The sequence below is a fragment of the Argiope bruennichi genome, chromosome 11 (assembly GCF_947563725.1).
Source record: "Argiope bruennichi chromosome 11, qqArgBrue1.1, whole genome shotgun sequence".
NCBI lineage: Eukaryota > Metazoa > Arthropoda > Arachnida > Araneae > Araneidae > Argiope > Argiope bruennichi.
Window position 1 is genome coordinate 41,542,272 of NC_079161.1, and position 23,236 is coordinate 41,565,507.

The 23,236-nt window shown below is 24.5% G+C and overlaps 1 protein-coding gene across 2 annotated transcripts in view; it reads right to left on the minus strand.

Moving 5' to 3' along the window:
- Positions 1-1,939: 1,939 nt before the first annotated feature.
- Positions 1,940-23,236, minus strand: part of LOC129956459 (inositol polyphosphate-5-phosphatase A-like) — a 40,153-nt gene continuing 18,856 nt past the window's right edge. The window contains exons 9-17 of one of the 2 annotated variants that reach the window (XR_008782695.1): positions 20,881-20,962; positions 19,925-20,017; positions 19,751-19,825; positions 19,174-19,247; positions 16,826-16,934; positions 15,674-15,748; positions 13,699-13,735; positions 13,120-13,259; positions 1,940-7,059 (exon numbers count right to left, since the gene is read on the minus strand). Coding sequence is in view for 1 of the 2 variants with exons in the window: in XM_056068344.1 (XP_055924319.1) it covers positions 13,225-13,259; positions 13,699-13,735; positions 15,674-15,748; positions 16,826-16,934; positions 19,174-19,247; positions 19,751-19,825; positions 19,925-20,017; positions 20,881-20,962 (580 nt within the window). In the remaining variant the exon portion in view is untranslated. Of the gene's footprint in view, positions 7,060-11,941; positions 13,260-13,698; positions 13,736-15,673; positions 15,749-16,825; positions 16,935-19,173; positions 19,248-19,750; positions 19,826-19,924; positions 20,018-20,880; positions 20,963-23,236 lie in introns of those variants that run through there. The other variant, XM_056068344.1, reaches the window with a different exon arrangement.

Genomic DNA, 23,236 nt, shown 5'->3' on the forward strand with positions numbered 1-23,236 from the left:
GGTGAAGATATATAAAGCTTAGAATAGATCTCTATTTTAGAAAGCAATCCCAATACAGATCATTAATTAAAATAATTTTTCTTTCACAATAACTTTTTAATATAACAAAATAAAGGAAATTTATTAATCTATACATACAAAACTGAACACGTTTCTGAAAATCTGTTTTGAACTTTATACAGCTGCATAACAATGAAAGATTCGAATAAAATTTAATACAACTAATAAAATTTTGTATATATATGCTTCTTAACCCATGGGATTAATTGCAACATTTAACAGCTACAATCACCTTTAAAAGGGACGAAATGGGAATCGATAGATTTTGTTGCTTTGTGTAAAAACTTACTACAAAAGAATGTTTTCACAGCATCTTAAAACTGAAAAAATTAATTGTCGAGATCAGAGAATGACAATTAATTTCATTGTCATTCTGTGATTATTTGATCAATTTTCAAAGTTAATTTAAACATATTTTTATCAAACAAATTTTCTTTTTGTTGAAAAATTAAATCCATCTCATTGTTTAATTACACATATCATTAGCGATTTTTGATAATATTAAAAGCTTTTTAAGATATATATATATAGAGAGAGAGCAAAAGCAAACATTTTATTACACATTTGTTGTAATTCATTATTAAATGTTGTCTTTTAAACTGTTCATTAACTACTTGGCATGATGTATATATTATGTTTTAGCACATTTATGATTTTAATGTGCCCAGCTGAATTTATTTTATTTTAGTTCAATGAATAAAATTTTATTTCCTTTGACAAGATTCTCGGTTTTTAAAAGGCATTAACAAATATTTTCTCTGAGCCTTTCACCTTAATAACAGACTTTTGGCCTTGCTTTAATTTCACATCTAAAGTTCAGGCATTTTTTTTAGTTCCTGCTAATCATTACTGCAGATCATCAGACTGAAGTATTGGGTTTCAAATGTTTGATTATATGTTATAGTAAATTCGAATAACAAGGTTCCTAAAATAAAACAGATATGAATGTGAATAACAAAACTTTAACTAAATAAAAAAATATTTCTGCAATATATATATATATAAATCAAAAATATTTCTTATGTTCATTTATATACATCTCGGCATTCTTCAATACACACATTGAATTTTACAGGATGAAAATAAATAACTTGCATATTATCTGAACCGTTCATTGCCGGAATTTGCTTTTTACTAACAATTCATATTAAGATTGAAGGTTAATCAACATGTGTTACATCAAGTATTACATTTTTAGGCCTATTATCTAACATCAATAAGCTTTGAGGTTGAATTTACTTGCACCATTAATTTCTTAAAGAAGCCAATATGAACTAATAAACTCAATGTTTCCCTCCTGGTTAAATATATATCATTAATTACTGTTGAATGTCTTAAAACTTCTGAAGGGTATGAGTATAAAAATATTTGTGTTCTGGTTTTTTTCTTACTTGCATATAGAGTAGATAAAAACAAGTGAAGTTGCTGATATAGCTAGTCTATTAAATAAAACAATTTTTAGATAAACTTATACAACAATGCAAGTCAAAAATGCTGCCTTAAACATAATAATAAAATAAAAAATAATAGAATAAACCAACTGAACTCGTGATAAATAAAATTTCCAAATTCAAATCATATTTTAAAATTCTTAAAATTTGGTAAAATTTTATTTCAAATGAAATTTTTTTCTTTCTTTTTTCCAAATTTAAATGTTTAATTCTGCAGAAGTTAAAATAGTTGAGCTATTATTTACTAAAAAAACTATTATTAAAAATATTTATCTTAAACAATTATTATTTAGCTTATAAAATAAGTTTTTTTAAATATAATTTGTAATTGCAACATTAAGAATAAAAGAAAATAAATATACATTTTACATAAAAAATCATATTTTATTACAACATAAAATTACATTTTCTTAATATCAGTTAAAACTATTTTAAATTCAAGAAGTCAAACCAAACTACTGCTCAATAGATAAAAAAGTAAAAATCATTATTCAAAAAAAATAGTTTATATAATGTATGATTCAACAAATATGGAAAATGTAAGGATAAATTTCAATAATTTTCAAAAAACATTTTTTTTTTTTTTGAGAAAAAAAAGAATATGGAATTACAGATTTTCATTTCAAATACTATTTTGAGATCTCTTATTTTTTGTAATAAGCAATTTTTATGAGAAATTTGGTATATTCTGGAAGATTAGGCAATTTTAGTCTGCAATCTGTAAGGCAATTTTTAGCTTGTTCAAAATATAACTATTCAAACTACGTAATATTTAAAATGCTCAGTTAGTTTTTAAAAAAAAATCCTCTCAGGTTTGTTGCTTGCCACTATTCAACTTCAATATTCAATACTGTTTCAACTTTCGATAACAATATCTATTTCTAAAGTGGAAATAGTTTTGAAAGACAAAAATACCTCTGAACCATCTACCAACACCAAATAATCTGTGATTATTACATGCATCAAGAGTTTTTAAAGGCTCATTTATAAACACCTAAAGATGGGGGGGGGGGGGTGATTATCTTTTAAAATGTAAAATAAAATGCTGATACTGTGTTTCAGTTTTCTCTAGCAATAAAAACTATAAATCAAAAATCAATTTAAAACAATATGGGCAATCTTTGAATTCATTTAAAAAAAATTCTGTAATTTTTGATAACAAATGAAAATTTTATGATAAAAAATTATAAATGCATCAAATCTGAAAGAATTAATAAACAATTCAAAAAGTTAAACAAAAGCTATTCATCTTTCATCTCCATTTTCATATATTCAAATTCACATGAGGTAATTATATTAAATAATACAACAGCAAAAGAATTTTTTTTTGCATATTTTTTTTTATAAAAATTCAACTTTGAGTTTTTATAAATATGTAGATTATTAAAATTTTACAATGGAAGAACAGATGATGAATTGCCAGAGGTACATACAAAATAAGAAACAAATATTTACAAAAAATTCACATCACATGCAAAATTAAATTAACATTTAAAATGAGGCACAAAAAGTTCCCTGCAAAATCACTAAAAAGTTACACACTTGTACTTTAAGGAGATTCAAACTTAGTCATGTGTGAACTAGCATAGCTTATAATATAGCTCTCAAGAATAAAAATGCCCATGATTTTTTTATAAATAGCTAGCAATCTGAATAAAAAAGGAAATTTTTGACAGACGCAAATTCAGAAGATTGTATAGAGAACTGAATCAAAAATTGTGGGACATCAAAAAGTAAAATATCTTTCTTATAAAGTAAATTTTCATTAAATTTTGAATTATTGTTTGAGAAATTCTAAAATGCCTGAATTTTTTTATTTGAACAAATGCAATAAAGGGGTGAAATGTATAAATAAAATACTACATTCTTAATATAAATTTTTTGAATAGTTCTGGATAACTTTCTTACGACTGAACGAAACAGGATTAACAGAACTAAATTCCATTCAATAAGATGTCTATATATGTTTTTTTATTGTTTTTCTTAATATATAAAGAACAAAAGAATAATTGGATTTTTTTTATTATTATTAACCTCTAAAGAACCCTATTTAAATTAAAAAGAATTATATATTTCTCAGAAACTGCAATACTTAAAATTAAAAAATATATATATCCTTAAATGATTTTATTATGCAGTATAAAATAAAGATATAGAAAGAACAAAATTTGAAAATAAAGTCAGTTTGGTTCTTTTAAAAAATGAAGACACTTATTAATAATTATTAAAGAAAAAGTCAAAATATGTCACTCACAAAATATGTCAATAGTCACTCATACATCTAATAATTGAAATAATCCTAAAAACTTCAGTATTCATATAAGCTAAATGTAGTATAAATAATCCAAATAGAAAATAAAAAACTTATCTTAATTTTGACATTAAAAGAATATATTTTCATTATACAAGAAGTAAACTAATCACGGCTCAATAGCAAATTTTGAAACTGCTGGGGATAGGAATACACTTTTAATTATTTAAAGAATTACATTTTATGTTTTTTGAGTCAATAAATGGACTTTTGAAAAAAATACAATGTATAACTTTTTATACAATCTCTTTACTGGTTTCATTAGCCAAATTTAGCAAAATATTCTTGGCAGCTCAACATTTTTAATAAAATAAAAGATTCCACACTTCTGCATCTGAATCTGACCAGATTATGAAATTTTCTTTTGAATATAGTTATTTTAGACTAATTTAATAAAAACTTCAAAGAAGATATATCACCTAATGCAAAGTGTTTAAGCATTTTCTTAAGGATATTGATTAATCTAAAATAATAAAATTTGAAGTTTCTTAACTTGGTCAGTTTTAGTCACAGAAAAGTAGAACTTTTTATGTTAAAAATGTTAAAAAGTACAAAAATATATTTTACTATACATGACTAAGATGTTCAGGAAACTGTATAAAAGTTTAGATTTTTTTTTTTTTTTTTCCTTCCAAGAGTACATTTATAGACTCAAACAATATAAAATATAATTCTTTACATAATTTTCGAAAAAAAAAAAAAAGTATATTTATATCTCTAGAAGCTAAGAATGAAATTGATTAATAGTCCAGAATAAAAGTGAGCCCCTAGTATAGGAAATTCAAAATCATAAGGAAAAACTTAGATTAACTTATTGTAATTGATTAGCAATATGAATAACAAAATAAACCTATTCACTAAAACTTTCATAAATAAAAGTCATTCAACAAGAATATGACTTGCTTATAAATGTAGAATATATTAAATTGATATTTTGAGAAATGGAATAATCATACTTTGAAAAAGACTAAGCATACCCTAGGTAATAGTGGTGTCAAAGAACTTCATATGACAGTAATACACCATATACTTTTGCACTGAACCTTTCCATGAACTTAAAACTTCATCTAAAAGACTTACTAATTTGACATTATTTCCAAAACAAAAACCAATAGCATTTATTTTGATAACGCACATAGAAAAATTAATCATTTGCTATAAAGGTCATATAATCTAATTGAAAACAACATACTTTATAATTTGCAGAATCTTCTGTTCAGGAAAATTATTAAAATAAACTCGAAAACTCTGTTTAAATTGTTAAATAAAATTTATTCTTCAATACACCTTATTTTTTTTAAAAAACAGGTAACTTTAAATCATAAACCTTTTTAATAAAATTTCAGACAATTTAAAGATTCTAAGATGTGAGTAATTCGTTGCCTATAAGGGGCTTCAGCATATTATGTCATTAAAATTTTAAAACTTGCATGATACAAAGAATGAGAGTTAGTTGTAATACTAACTATACTAAAATAAGAGAGGAAATATATTCCTTTTAAGATTTCTCAGCAATATTGGCCAACAGAAACAGGAAGAACTTCCAAGTATTTATTTAAATTGCAATGTAGCTTTATAAGTATACAATTATGACATTACCTTACACTGAGCTATAAATTACAAAGAACTTGATGAATTTATAAATAGAAGAGACATCACAGTCTATTTTTGTTAATGCTAAATAATAAAGGCAGTTTCAAAGCAACATTCTCATATAAGATACAAACCTGCAACATTAAAAAGACATTTATCATTAGTTTCTTAGGTCATTATTATTTTTGATTTAAAATTAAGTCAAACTAAAGGAGAAAAAAAAGGGGGGGGGGAAGGGAGGAGGAAAAATAACATGGAATTTAATGGAATTAAATCAAATGCCACTTGAGTAAAATAAATAATTTTTAAAAAATGAAGAAATGGAAGAAACTATAAATGCAACTCTTGGGAAGTCCAAAGAAAAAATGTCAAAATTTTAATTTCACTTTCAGAATGGGCAATAAATAATAATCTAACTTTTAGAGTCATTTGTTCTACTTAACAACACTGGTTGCACATACCTTACAACAATTTGCAACTTAATTTAAGAACATTTAAAGTCAGTAAACTGACAACTCAGTGTATCTTTTATCAAATAAACTTTCATTTCCATTTTTTTGTAACAGATAAAATAATGTTAATTAACATTTATTTAAAATGTCACCATTTGAAAAACAAAGAATAAAAAAGCCCAAAAAATTTTATATCATAAATTTATCATTCAAAAATTTAATGATGACGGGCATATGAACATTTGACACTTTTTTCATATGAAAATTTTATTCATGTTCAACAAAACTGATAATAACTATTTGATGTCCAACTAGCTATTAATTTCAGCTGTAAATTAACAAATGGGTAGATGGAGACCTAATTTAACACTCTGCAATGAGAAGTTTAAAAATATCTTCTGCAATCTATGTAATACAGATAAATGTATTATTAAGATGACACGTTACTAAGAATTTACAAAATAAACATTTTGTACTTCTTAAACCAAAATTCTTGTAAATTCTTAAAATAAAACCAAAAAGAAGTAAACCACGAGGGTGTTCATTATGAAATTTGCATTTTATACTTTTTCCTCAAATCAAAAAGAATTCGTTCTCACCACATAATACCTACAACTACCAACATCCTTTTAAAATAACCTGAGGGTCATATAGACCATTAGTCTTCAGACATTTGAACTATTCAATATAAATTATACATGCACTAACACATTTAGGTTAAACATCTAGGAAACATGGGCAATTAATTCTTTCTACATTACACGTATAAAGATAAAAATATGAAAAACATAACAAATCTAAATTCAAACTAAAAAGCAACATAGAATATAACAATATTACTTTTAAAATTATTTTGAAGTGTAAAAATGACTGAATAAAATAAACATAAAGCACATAACAGAACATAACTTCTCTAAATAACTGCTGCATTACAATGAACAAAATATAAAATAAAATTCTACATTGAGGTATATGTTTATATACAGTGATTAAAAAAAAGGAAACTATAAATGCTCAACTAAAAATATATGAAACATATCAAACTAAAAAAAATGATGAAAAAATTACAAATGAAGGAAGGGTCTGAAGATCTTGAGCAAAGTGGCCAATGGGCTTTTTGTCATGCTAACTAATATACATATTTATATCCACAGGGCTGACATTCTGATTGGATGATGATATTCAAAATAACCTGCACAGAAATGGATACACATGAATTCAGATTCACATTCCATTACACAAAAATACAATAACACAAGGGATTGGATACAAAATAATGTTCAATATTATATGCAATTAAAAAAATTAACTGCTTTCATATTTAGAAAAATAGACGTTTAAACTATTATTTCAAGCAAATGTTAAATTGCTGCTTCCTAAAACTTTTTTAAAAGAACTGAAAAAGAACAATACCTTCAGATCAGTTATTAAAATTATTAAAACGCCAAATTCAAAATGCTCATTAGTTTAAATAATTTTAAAATTTGCTGGCAATGGCACCTTTTCTTTAAAAAAAATGCATCATGTTTATAATGTACCCAAAATCTTTTAAATATAACTAAAATTTTTATAATTGCATTAAACAATAAGCTTTATTTCAGTGAGAAAAGTTGCTGTTTGAAAATGCAGCCTAAATATTTATTAATTAACAAATACAAATTCATTGATTCAGTAAATGCAAATTATTATATTAAATGAAAAAAAAAAGTATTGTAGACAAAAAAAAAAAAAAAACTATTATTTTATTGATTTTATAATTTGTTAAAGCACAAATTATGCTTATGTAATAGCTCATTATATCATATAGTTAATAAATTCATATACAAATTTTAGTTGATCCTTACTTCTACCATCTTGAGATTGTCATCAATATTCAGCAGAAAACCATTAATAATTAGTGAATATTATTAATCATTATTATGTGCATTGGCCTTATAATATCCTCCTTTTGAAATTCCAAAACACCCAAGAGTATATTAGGAAAGGTTAATATTACATTCTAGTTTCAATACATAAATATTAAAAGTCAGAATGGAATTAAAATCATTTCTTCCAATAAAAGAAATAAATGAAATTATTTAGTTGTAACCTATATTATTCCCTTGTTTATGCTGAAAATAAGATTTTGCTATGAAAAATAAAAAATCATGTTCATATTATTTACAATTTTCCTAAATCTAAATGAATGTTTTAAAAATAATGAATAACATCAAAATTATAGTTCTACGTGTTAGTTCACAGAAAATAAATTTCAGCTAGTTACTAAAGTGTTTGTATAATACCACCAAAAATTAAAAATATCTATAAATAATAGGCACAAATTATAGTCAGAATGAAATAGAACAATGACAGTCTAAAAGAAAGGAATGCTTTTGATATATTTTCAGCAAAAGTCAGCAATGAAGACTACATATTAATAGCATCTTTTACAACTCATACAAACAGATACACTATTATTCTCACTACTAGGTGTCACTAAATCATTAAAATTTCTTATTTTGGAAGGGTCGAAATACCATCATTAACCATCATAGTTTTTTTGTTTAGTTCTCGAATAATAATACTGGTTTTTAATTCCATATAACTGATTTTTTCCAATATATACAAAACAAATTCTAAGTGCAACAATCATGTTTCACTATATAAATGGAAAAGGGTTAAAATGCCACATGATATTTATAAGTAAAGTGATCCAAAAAATAAGAATCAGAAAGTTTAAAGGATTTAAAACAATTTTATTTTCTATTTACATTCAATTCACAACTTTTCAGCAGGATTTTCCATTAAAATTTCAACACTCATTTATCAATAACAATAAACAGATTTGATGATTCTATACATGTCATAAGCTGCAGTATGCGTGTTTTAAAATTTTCAGAATTAACATCTACATAAAATTACAGCCACTATAAAATAGTACAGTGAACATTTCACATTCTTAAGCAGCTTATATCATTTTTAAATATAATATATTAACACCGAAATCTTAACACATGAAAGAATTCAAAACAGTAAAATATTCATGATTTAATACTTTGAATTAAATTGGCAACATCACATAAGCCAAGTTCATTTCTATGAATACTACATGATTCATGTTGAGGGGGATATCCGCTAAATAATAAACAACGTCTTATTCTTTTTTAAAATATGTTTCAATCCCATGTATCTGTTTACTTTAATAATTAATTTTAAAAATTTGATTAATAAGAATTTACAAATTATATAACTTTTTTAAGTGCTATTTAAAATTATTAACTTAACAGCTGATCTAAAGATTGCACATTTAAATTAAAAAGCAGTAGTAAATCCTATTTCAAAAAATACGAAAGAAACAGAAGATGAATTTTATGAAATATGATTTCGATTATATTTCATAAAACTGTTTGTGAATTTTAAACTTGCTGACCAAAATTTAAACCGGAAATTAAATTTAAATAAAACACCGAAGAAAAAATTTACTTCTAAAAAAAGATAATTAACTAAATTATCAATGTATAAGATTGTACAAAATAAATTATGCCAAAAAATATTCGATCTGTGATTTTGAAATAGCTTGATGACAATCTTATTTCATTTCTCATCAAAAACCTTATTATGACTTAGATGAATATTTTTCTATGTAAACAAAAACATCCTGAACCTCATGATTGCACTAAACATTATACTACACATAAAATGCACAGTAAAAAAAAAAAAAAAAAAAAAAAGGCATTAAAAGATACTTTTGAAACAATCAACATCAACAAATACCAACAACAATGCTGAATGATAATGGGATAATGCAAAAAAAAAAAAAAAAAAAAAAATCTTAATAAATATGAGTAAATGAAAAGACTAAACCACAAATATAAAATAAAACAAAAATATTTTTAATATTAGCAAATAATCTTTCTAAGTTAATTTAAAACAAGCAGAGGGGACATTATAGATGTAATGCCATTTGGAAGACTAGTAATTTTTCTTTAATGAGCTTATTACAGCAACATACTTCACTACAAAATGATTAATTCTACCTATTTTTCATTTAGCAATTCACATTCATCAAATAAAGCTGCATTATTCTAGAACAGACTTTTATTATAATTAAGACATAAACAGCAATAAGCAATGAAATTGAAACATTTTAGGGACCTATAAATAGAGGTATTATTTGAGAGAAAAAAAATGTAAGAAATTAATTCTACCCTGAGTAAATACTAGCTTTTGTAGGAATATAAAATATTTCTACAATTGAATCTAAAAATTAGATGACAGACAATTCTACAAAGCTAAAATGAATATAGATTATGCATATCTGTTTGCGAAGAAATAAGAGGAATGGTATCTCGCCTTTCAAAACTTAGAAACTCTATCAAATAAAAAACTACACACCACCCTAAAATTTGATTCTAGAATTCATTAGAAGATGTAAGTTCAATTTTTTTCAGCAAATAACAATAACTTTTGCATAATAATTTCAGCAAATAACAATAAAGTTGCATAATTTTTAGCAGCTTCATATTTTAACACATCCTTATATTTCTTTACATAAATAATTTGTCAAAGCACATTCTGTGCAAAAAGGCAAATTGGTTTCAAACATTTACACCTGTTTTAGATATTATTTTAGAGATCTTAAAACAGGAAATCTTTTTTTAACATCATTATATGTTTTGAACAATCCTAAATAATATAAAAAAGAGCCATAGTTCACAGCAGAGATTAAATAAATGACTTCTCAAAATAAATGTTGCTTTAAAACCTCAAAGGAAAATTTGACTTTAAACATAATTTATTTGGTTTACAATGTTATCAAACAGAATATGCAATAAATGATTTTGGAAAAACTTAAACATATTTGAACTGTAATACCATGAAACAATTCCATTTAATATGAAATTACCACTTGGAAACAAAACAGCTCATGTATTACATTAAACATCAGCATAAACTGTTAAATATACGATATTTCTTTAAAATAAATTAGAAGAAATATACTATAAAGTAAATTAGAAGATAAATATTATACTTTGAACAAAAATAGGAAGTCCCCTTTTCTTGAAAAAAACTTCTAACGTTCTTTTAAAATTAAAAAAATAAATCTCCATTCTTTACATTTTTTTCTCTTAAAATTAAAACTTCTGAATTTTTTAATTTCTTACAGAATTTTGTTACAAATGTTTTATACTCAACAAAATAAAATGAAATTTTAATAATGCAAAATATCAATAATTAGTTTGATTCAGCATTTAAGGATTCTTCACTATAAAAAAAAATTGAAGGGGAAGGGGATAGTGTAGTGCAATTAATACTAAAATCATGTGTTAGTCATTTTGAATTCTCAAACTTAATTTTCAAATTTATTTGTAGTTATTGTAACATTTTTTTAAAAATCAATCTTGTAAGGAATAAAACTATATATTAGAACCTCTCCCCCTAAAAAAATTATGCCAGAAATAAACTACAAACTCCCATAAAATACTAGAACAAAATAGAAAATTAACTGTTTTTAATTACAAATTAAAGTCATGGATTTTAGATATTAATTTATGGTCTACAGAATCAGCTCGTGTAATTAGCTGGTTTTTCATTCTTCCTTTTTGTATAATTTTATTTTTTTCAGAAATGGATAAATCTGAATGATATAAAATTCCATAAAAACTTTAAAACAACATTTTAGAATGATTATGATTTTATTCTATTCTTTCAGAAATTAAATTTACCTATCAAGATTTTAACTTGGATTTTTTTTTAAATTTACAATTCCTGATTTTCAGTATTTAAAACAGAAAAACTGCAAAAATTCCAACATATAAGCAAAGCCTTTAAGAATAATTGAGTAGGGAAAAAAAAAAAAAAAGAATATAGTTCTTATAAATAATATATTCAAAAATTATCAAATTTTCATCGTTCATAATTTAATCTATGAAGACGAGGGGAAAGATAATTAAAGTTTGAACAAATATGTATCAAAGATTAGCAAGAAACAGATTATAGGATTAAGTATATAATAGACCTTCATGCTGATAAAATTTACATCATAATAATAACAATTTTGTAAAGATTGTAACAAAAATATTTTTTAAATGGTTATGCATATAAAGGAAAAATTTAATATAAAACATTCATACAGACTAAAAATTGATTATGATGACAAAATTTATTTACATTAATTCAGCATTGGTAAAAAGTATTTATGACAAGAGGTATTCTGAATTAAAATAAGCTCCAGAATCAATGGACAGTATAAAATACATTTGGAAACATGGATATTTGGGTCATATTTAAAACAAAACAAATTAAAAATATATATATAACTGAATGAGCAATGATTTAAAGTTTATGAATTTCCTGCTTTAAAAGACATTTCAATAAACCCTTGCTTTATTTAATAGATATTGCACAAATCTAGCTAAATGATTTGCATAGTTTTTAAAACGGTCATAGTTTTTTAAAATGGTGTTAAGAATGAAAGAATTATATATTCTATTATACAGATTTAAATGCACATGGTGAATCAGAAACTATTGCCACTTTAATAAAATCAAAAGAAAGGCTGGAAATAAATTTTAAAAAATTAAGATGTGTTCTTCAATTAAACATATAGATAAAAAAAACACTTTAAGCATTCGATGGTACTATAGTAACATTACTATAGTACTATTCGATGGTAAAGTATTGACAGTTAACAATGGGCTGCAACATCTAATAACACAACAACTAATAATGGCACATTTAACTGCAGTATTTAAAAATAACTGGGTAAAAGAAAACATACTGCAATTCCTTTCTTGGTTCAAATTAAAAACTCTCACAGCAAGAACACAGAAAATGCAATAGCATTTTAGCATACTATTAATTCAAGATATTGGCTCATAACTATTGCTCTTTTACACGAAGATACAGGAAATTGCATTGACACTGAACACATTAATACTGTTTCAAAGATTGATAACACTAAATGAAAATTAAGGATGAAAAAAAAAAAATGAAAATTTATTCCTGAGTATAAACAGAATACTGCTATTTATGGTAATCAATGAACATCAAGACAACAACTACTCTGTATATCAGTGCAATATGTAAACTGAGAGAAAAAAGACGATAAATAGTATATGGGTCATGGAGATAAGATTGGATAGTATTGACTAATAAATCACTACTAAGACCAGTTGCCTTTCATAATAATGTCTACACTGTGAAATTTGGAATATTAAAGAACAGCTAATAAACAATGATAAGTTAAACCTAAGATGAAACATTGCATTACTTGATGATTTTTCAATGGTCATGTACTGGGTGATTTAGATTTTCACAGCTCACTATTCGTTGAGCCAGATCGTTCAGTTTTGTACTCATTTCTAAGAGCTCTGTGCTAAGGTCCATGAAGCTGGTTTGAGTTGTTTTTACCTGAAATTAAAACTACAAAGCTCACACAAGATAAACAATTTAAAATGACAGATGCAACAATGTTGAATTACAAGACACAGCCTAAATGAGAGAGCTTGGATATTAAAGAATTGCATGTTGAAAGATAAGATTCAAAGATCTAATCAGAAACTAATTTGTTATAGCTTAAAATCATTATAGAAACAATATCTAATAAATAATTCTCAATAAAGACAATCTTTAAAATTTTAAAATTCCATTTGATTTAAATAAGGAAAGAGGACATAATGTTAAATCACAAGAAAAATATTATGTTGGAATAAATCGTTATTTAAGAAAAAGAAAAAAATAAAGAAATTATTAAAAATTACAAAAGTTTAAATATTCTGAATAAAAATAATTATAATAAAACTAACTACTACAAATATATTTTTAAGTGTATTATTTAAAAATAACTTACTTGGAAAACACCGCAGGCTGCAAGATAACATCACAGGCTGCAAAGAAAAATGGCAAAGTTTCAATACAATTCAAAATAAATAAAAATTAAATTTTTCGATTAACTTCTGTACAAAAATTTTTACGCAAAATAAATTGTATTCTTCTGTTGCAGCAAAATTAACGTTATGATAATTGTTTTTTATATGCTCTTTAACATTTAAAACATATAACAGAATCAACAGAAAAAGAATGCAAAAGAATTTGCATATGAATAAAATATTTTTAAAAGAACAATCAACAAAAAGTTCTTGAAAAAAATTCTAAAATAATATTTTTATTAACTCCAATAATAATATTCAACTGAAATCTGAACAAAATGCATCTATCTTAAAAATTAATTCTGATAAGAATGCATGAATTTCCAAATAAAAAAGTCATACTTGTAAAATATGAAAATACATTCAGATATGAATGCATAAAATTTTTGAATAGAATTCATATTAATAAAATATCACAATGAGCAATAAGATCATAAAAATATAAAAGAAGTAATAAAATAAAGGGAGGGAAATCCTATACATGAAATACAATTTTCAATATATTCATTATGTAGAAGCATCAATATAAAAATCTCCCTTTTCTGATGAAATTTAATCAGACGGATATTTGAATCAAAAATGTCATTGTCCTATAACACAAAGTGAGTTAAAAATATCCCTAATATTTTGGCCTGCATCAGTATTGGTTGCAAACTCCCAACTTTTGTTGAGGCATCTAACAACTGTGACAGATTTTTTTAAATGTTTAAATTGATTGATTTGTCAATGAGCTGAGGTTTGTAATTTTTATTATTTTATATTTATGCTGATTCATTATTTTCTCCCTTTATAGGCCAAACTAAGTTATTGTTAACATTTTCATTCAGAATTATTTTTATCTTGTATACTCAATATTACATTTTTTTTTTTCTGCTAATGGATCATTATTTGTTTGAATCTCATTTTAATGCTTAGGTTTTGATTTGAGTGTTCATGAACGCTATGGAGAAAAATTCCACTAAAAGGAAACAAAACTTTTAATGCAAATATATATTTACATCTAAAATGTCTTACAAATATTATTCCCTTTTTATTTCTTAAGCACTCAGTCAAAGTGCATGAGATATTCTTTCACTAATTAATCAGTGACAGTCAAATTCAAGATACTGTTAACAGTACTACAACCTGTCTAGATGAAGACATCTTATAGTATAAAAATAAGAAAGTTTACAAACTAATTCTAATGTATTGATGACAATATCCTTACAAAAACTGTATGACTCTCTTGTTTTATAATATAACAAAATGCATCAAATGCTCTTTCGAACTTCTAAAGAAATGCACATTTTTGCAAAGAGTATAAATTTTAGTCTGGAAAATTATTATAGAACATTTTATCAGCGTAAATAATATTGAATGCTAATAATATTGAATGAATAATGAAAATAAATTATTGTCATTTTTGTACAGGTACATAAAAGAAGAGTAACATTAAAATTTTCTTTGATTAATGAAATATCTTTCTGACTAAATATGAAAAATAAACAATTCTTTTTAATGGCTTTTTATCAATTATCTGAAATACTAAAATCATTTTCGAACTCTTCAAAAATACAGGAAGAAAAATTATACAAAAAAGCAGACATTTAAAAAAATAGAATACAAAATCCTTCACTTTTATCATTAAAAGGTATTAAGAATAAGAGAAAATGTACCATATACATAGATATCATCTTCAGCATGTCACTATACAAAAATATATGCACATTTTCATTAAGACATTTCAATGCTGAATGCAAGGGAATTGATACTTCAAAAAAATTGGAGCACAATAAATGGCAGAAAACTGTAGTCATCATATTGAAATGTTAAAGAAATAAATTATTTCCATGAATAATTTGGATATGTTTATAACATTAGGAAAACAGCAAAAAGACATAATCACATGCAAGATACCTTGTGATCACCCATGCCCATGCCTTCACCGACTAGCTGATACACAACAGGAGGTTTGCCATTATCTAATGGAGTCTGTAAACAAAACTGTTTTAATTATTCATATTAAGGCAGTTTATAATTAAGTAGTGTTTGTGCACTATAAATCAAACATTTATAAAATAAGAATTGTATGTTTTAAATTGAAATTATATACATCAGGCAAGTTAAAATTATTGATAACAGTCAATATAAATTTCAAAATATTTAATGTTCCCCTTTCCTGTCTTTATATGAACCTTAAAGTTGAAATGTTTTTAGCATTCACTATACAACAAAGTAAAAAGATGTTTTTGTTTTTTTTAATTACTATAGCAGTTTATTTCTGCATACACATCAGCTTCACTATTTAAATACCTGCATAATGTATTCAAGATCAATTATTTCAGTAAAAACAATGTTATATAATTTTACTTACTGACATAAGTATGTCTAAAAAAGAAGATAGTATGAAAGCAAACAAAAGCCATGACATGTTCACAGCAAAGCATATCTTTGAATTTTTAAATTATTTCTTAAAAAAAAAAAAAAGCCAAGAAAAGTGACTTAGAGAAACTAAATACACGAAGATTTTTTATTGCTCAACTATATTCCAAAAAAAAATTTAAAAAAAAGCTTTGTCCTTTAAACATAGCAAATGAATAATTAAAAAACTGAGTAAATTGTGTAATTAGTACCTTATCCAAAGTATTATCATCTGAAGTATTATGAAATAAAATTTCTACAAAGTAACACACAAAAATGGCTGAATGCTTGCTCATTTTTCATATTAATAAATTTCAAGTATCCTAAAATCAAATTTAACATGATACTTAAGTAATAATTTTAAATTTCAGAAAATATTCGATGCAAAAACAGGACACTAATCACTATTTTTCATTTAGCTGATGCATTCAAAAATTAAAGGAAAAAATCACCTAGTTTTTACAATAAAATCTGTACTAACATGATTTAAAAACTATTGTATCAAGTTTCAAATTTTAGCCTTCTCAGTAATCAATCAAATTTTATAAGATATAGCTGAAAATATCTACAGTTATAAACCAAAACACATATTCACAATTATAGACAAATGTTTCCAACTGTGCAGCTAAATCAATAAAAATTATTTACCATATTAATAAGTGACAATGCACTCCGAGTGAGAAAGATTCGATCACACCAAGAAGGGCATCTGGTCCTCATATAACTAGTTCCACTCGCATCTTCTTCAAAAGGATAGCTGAACAGAGTAAGAGAGAAACAAATGAAAAAAAAAAAGGAATGAAAACTAATAAATTTGATAATATTAATTAAAATTATGTATCACAACACACACAAATAACGATTTTTCTTTTCAACATTCGAAATGTGAATTTAACTCAAAAAACGTAATGAATATTTTAACAGGTTTAGGCTGATCAGAAAAATATTTTTTTCATATTACTTAAAAGCAAATTACTTGTATATATATATATATATATATATATATATATATATATATATATATATATATATATATATATATATATATATATATAAACAAAAAAAAAACCACTCAAGCATGAACTTAGAAATTTTCCAATGATCGGCAACACAATTTGGCAAATTCTAACTATTTGAATATGGAGAAGCATCTTAAATTTTATTTTGAATAAGTGAATTCCAACAATAATCTGAAAAATACATTGCAAAAATAATAGTGCAAAGCTTTTTATCATTCAAATTTTGATTAACTTTTTGAATTTTTAACTGCTTTGTTTTTTTCATTCTTTAATTTTCTAAAATATACAAATCTATATTATACAAAAACATTAATGACATTACTCTTCTTTAACTATTTTAGGCACAAATTCAAAATGGCACATCACATAAAACAAAGATATAGAACTTATATATTCAATAGGACTGCTTACAAACTCATTAAACCCAAATTTTTTACACATTATCATTATTATTCGAAATGTAAAGACATATTTAGTAGATACAAACTCAAGTGTATTTATAACAAAATAAGACTTTTAAAAATTCCTTTTATGATAACGTTTTAGCAACACAAACATAGTACAAATCTGAACTAATTATATTTGAAATATCATAATGAGATATAATTTTTAATAGAGAGATGATGAGAAAAAAAATTGTGGAATGAATGGATGAGAAGAAAAATTCAGTAAGTACTTGCACACTGTTGAACTACAGAATTTTATTCCTTTCTTGGCAGAACAGAATAGCAAAAATTTTTCTCCATCTCTATGATAAATGTGTAATTTCACACTCAAAAAGATCTAATGGTTACAACATCGATTCAGATGATTTTTAAAATCTTTGCAGAAAACATTTAATATTGAAACTTCTTATAAGCACTTTAGATAAAGAGTATCGGAAGTGTCGTAAGGCCGAGAGAGTAAAATACTTCCTTCTAATTTCTGGAACTGTTCTACCAGAGTCAATATTTTGTCGCCATGAAACTTAATTCATTATCTAGATTGGACTTCCCATATTGCCAAGATTAAGACTATTAACATAAAGCTTTCTGAGCCACTAAGCAGCATGTGGAGACATAACAATACACTTACTACAAAACATATTGATCCAGAATTCTTGCCTTGAGGGGGAGAAAAAAAAACTTATTTATAACACACACATATCCTTTTTTATATTAACAAAATTTAGAAAAAGCAAATTTAATAAGATAATTTTTCTCAACTACTCAGAGTAGCCAAAAGCAAAATTTTGCACATGTGGAGAAGAAATTACTGATACCAATTATCCATATTAAAAAAACTCTAATTAGAGCTAAAAATGAGACGAATATAATATGCCAATATTTTCATGTAGGACACAAAAGTTGACTTAAAAATATATCAATATATTCATTAATAAAAAAATTTTTAATTTAAAAAATGACATACAGAACATAGAACATACTTTCTGTAATGACATAAGTCACTACAGAAAGTAAGTAAACAAAAGGAAGATTATTACACTTTCCCATTATATTTGACATAATAAAACGTTTTAAGAACTTGGGATTAATTATTAAATATTTAAAATGAAGCTTAACATGTTATTTCCCAACACATTAAAATACATAGGTTCTATTTAGAGGCCTAATCCAAATAAAGAACTGTGATATTTAAGCATTTTACCCATAACATTTTTTTTAAATATCAACTTAAAACAATTTTTTTTAAATTCCATTTTAAAAGACATTTCCACACTTTAAATAACAAAACAGATTACCTGTATAAACAAAACTGCTGAAATGGTACAAAAAATTTTTAAAGTAGGATTTTAAAAAAATATATTAATTATAAATTATTCAACGAATTCAAAGATATTCTGTTATTTTTGAAAAATTTTAAAGCAAGAAGTACATTATTGCAATTATAAATTCATAAATATTAAAAAATTTCCTAAATTATCTTAAAATTCTTTCATATTACAATCTTTTACATAAAAACAAAGAGTCAACTTACCTTGGAGGGAATGAAATTTCAAATTCAAAAAGATCCTTTTCAAAAATTTTAGGTTCTTTATCAAATTCCTGCAACTAAAATAATGCAAAACTGTTAGTACTATAATTTATTTATCAGAATTGCTTTGAAACTTTATATAAGTTATAACTAATGAAATAATCTACTAAAGATTTATTCATTATATCGAACATTTGAAATATTTTTTTAAAAAATACATCAAAACATAGAGAAATTTTAAGAGACTTTCATATCAATTAAAAAATATATGTTTCATTTCATTGTTTTGTTTTCAATGTAATGCTAAGTGGTAACTTAATTGATCTTATCAGCTATTAGTAGGAAAAGGGACTATAAATGTCTTGGAGAAATTTCAAGGTCTGACTGTACACTGTCATTTTCAACCAACAGCATTATATATAAAGAAGTAAATAGTTCAAAAATAATAAAAAATTTAACGCTTCATAAAATAAATTTTGTAAAAAAGTCCAAAATGTGTTAAATAATAGAATAATATTTTCAATTAACAAGGATTAACACATTTTTTAAACCAGAAAATATAATTCAATATTAAACTCACCCATTTTTCTTTACCTAAAAAAGTTGCTTCGTGTTCATCTAACTCAAACTGTTTCTTCCCTAAAGTAAGAACAACCTGAGAACAAGAGTAGAATTGAATTTTAGATAGAAAATATATTTCACCTTTAAGCAATAAATAAATATAGTAAATACAAACACAAAAATAAACAAATACCTTATCTTCATTACTTTTGTCTTTATATACAATTTTTTCAACTTCATTTTTGGCACTTTTCACATATACAGGTACAGCTTTCTTTGTAAGTTTCTATAAAAAATAAACAGTACACATTTGGATAAGCATTTTCAAACAATCACATTAATGAATAATTTTAAAATACAATAATAACCTTAAAATAATAAATTGGGTTACTATGTGAAAAGGATTACACACGCTGGAAAGCAATAAATTATTGGATCAGTTGCATTAAATTGAAAAAAGTTTACTTAAAAATATTTCTTGTGTAAAATGAAGATTAATTTAGATAATAAGATAACTACATAAACAATAATTAACATTAACAAATAATAGTATTTAATATGTTTACATTCATCAATAATAATATTATTGGTGAAAAATTAAAAAAACATAAGTTGTGAATGCTGAAAATATTTTTTCGTTTTTGAAAAAAATCAACTGTGACTGCTTAATGGGGGAGGTATCAAACTTCCTAATATTTAACACTAAATATTCTATACATTAATTTAATGAATTAAATAAGCCCATTAATATAGAGAGTAAAATGTTTTTGATTATATAACAATTCAAATATAGATTAACATTGAAAAATTAGATGTTGGCCAATAAAATAAAACTTCTACTGTTAAGAGATAGATTGGGTTTTATAATTTCTAATAAAGCTGGATAAAATTTCCTTAATGGCACAGAGAAAATACTATTTATGCATTTTGTTTCATTTTAGTCTGGTGCGATTTTTTGTGTGTGTGTGTGTGGCAAATTCATTATATGACAAATTTCCAAAACTAAGGACTCCAGCTCAAAGTCCAGAATTAGTATATACAGAGTTTTGCTTGAAGAGATAAACTAAATGAAGTAAATTTACATTGAAGGGAAAAAAAATCTACTGCTTTATTATCAGACTGAAAAATTATCATAAATGTGCAATTTACCTGTATAATACCTTTAGTATCTAGACGAAAGTTAAAGTCCCCAAATATAAATAATGGTACTTTCTCATTACCCAGATTAAACCTAAATGGAAAAAAGATAGACAAATAAATAATTAACAAGTCTCAAAATGGGAAGTGAACTAATACATTTTTATGAAGCAAAGTTATTTTAAAATGTTGTTTCATTCATGTTGCAAGATTACACCTCTGAAAGATAGAACTGGTTTTTCCCATTAATCATGCTCAATTCAAAAGCAGATAAATTGTATTTACATGCACATTTAATTTAATACCCATGAATAAAGAATTTAGAGATATTATTAAATACAAAACTGATCATTTTGCAAAAGAAAAATAATTAAGTACTTAAAGAACTTATGCAACTGTATAAAAGGTAATTTTGGAGTTAGTTTACACATAGAATAATTATTTTATATCCCAACACAGAGTTGGGATATAAAAGAATTATTTACAACTAACTCACTACAGGCTATGCCATCTATTAAAAGAAAACACTCATTTTTAAATGATATCAGAAAATAAATTTTAAATCAATAAAACATAAGTAATCCAAAAATAGGGAGCAGCTTTTGGACTTTTTTTTTTTATTATACATATTATATGAACATTTCAGTATTTAAGAATGCAATTAATATTTGTATTAACTTTTTGGGCTTTTTAAATATTGATTAATTTATTTCTTAATGAAACTGATGTATTCAGACAATTTTCATAGAATGAATATAGCTGCTTTATTAATTTTTAAATCTATCAAAAAATATAAATCAATTTCATTTTCTATTATCTGATCAGAACATTAAAATAGTTACAGAAACCTATCTAAAACAATTCACATCAAATTGTTTCACAGATTTTAGAAATAACTCATACATTATATCCAATAATTTACATTTTAAGATGACAAAAAGCAATTGTACATAAATACAACTAAAAATTCATAAATACTTTGTATACCATAGAAATGTAAAATATTAAATAGTCTTTCCTCAAATTTTGCTCAACAGCAATATAAGGCATAAGAACATAGATAGCAATTAAATAGAGAATTAATTTTTATCTTTGGCCCCATCATTCCTACAGAATGAAATTATTTATGAAAAAATTAGCTTTCAGCAGTTTTTAAACTCCTCTGGTCCAGTCAATAGCTTATGGAAGTAAAAAGATTTTAATTTTTTTCTATGCAACTGTATTCTGACATTATTATATTAAAAAATGTCTTTATTTGTATCTATGCTGGCATTCTGACAAGTACTATTATTAAATGTAATTTTTTTCTACCAGTTGCTTTAGTTTTTTTTTTTTTTTTTGTCCAATGCTTTATTTAGAATATTTTTTAAAGTAGAGAGTTATTTGTAAATTCTAGTTGCCTTTGGTGACCAACTAGTTTGTGTAGAATACTATTTATATATAATTTCAGTTAAATTGCTTAAAAATGTCCACGATTCCATCAAACACTAAAATTGTGTTATTTTAATTGTCTAACATATATTCTTTCATCACGTACATATATTTTCTAATGATGACCAGTCTTATGGCATCATATCACTGTTAAAAGTGCAATTGTCCAGTTCATTTCACTCACAATTTTTCATATATTGTAAATTCACTTTTTATTCACCTTGAAAGCTACACAGATAATGAAAAGAATCTTTCTTCCTTATTTATCACCAATGGAAGGAAAGGCCACAATCATATATTTGGGGAAACAATGAACACAGTTTGAATTTTAGGGCATCAATATAATCTATTGTTGAAAATTCGCAAAAAGAAATGTTTTAAAAAGTACAAAAAATCTGGAAAAATTTGCTTGACTGTTAAATGTGCACCATTAAACAGGTAATTGTTTAAATTTTGAAACAGGATTTAAAAAAAACAGTTTTGTGCAATATTTTCATACGTTGTTATGAAAAAAGTAAAAATTTAGCTTAATTAAAATTGTAAAAAAAATTTTAAAAAAATTGCACAAAGGTAGATGTTTTTACTCACTAAGGTACATATGTTCTCACCTTTGATGGCCAGCTGGTTTGCCGAGAATATTGATTACATTTAATTTCAGATAAATTGTTTAAATATAACTTCTATAAAACAGTCAGATATGAAAACTATATTATTCAGATTTAATTTGTCATTTATATAAGTTTTGTTAATCTGTATATGAATCTGTCCATTGGGCACCAGTTCTGTGAATTCATAGCATTATTAAAACATAAATAATTGATTCATCGATCACTAGTTGAAGTGCATTAAAAAGTTTTCAAAAGTCAGGAAAAACTTGCATAGCTGTTAAACTGATATCATTCAGAGAATCTTTTAAATTTTTAAAAAGGTGTAAAAT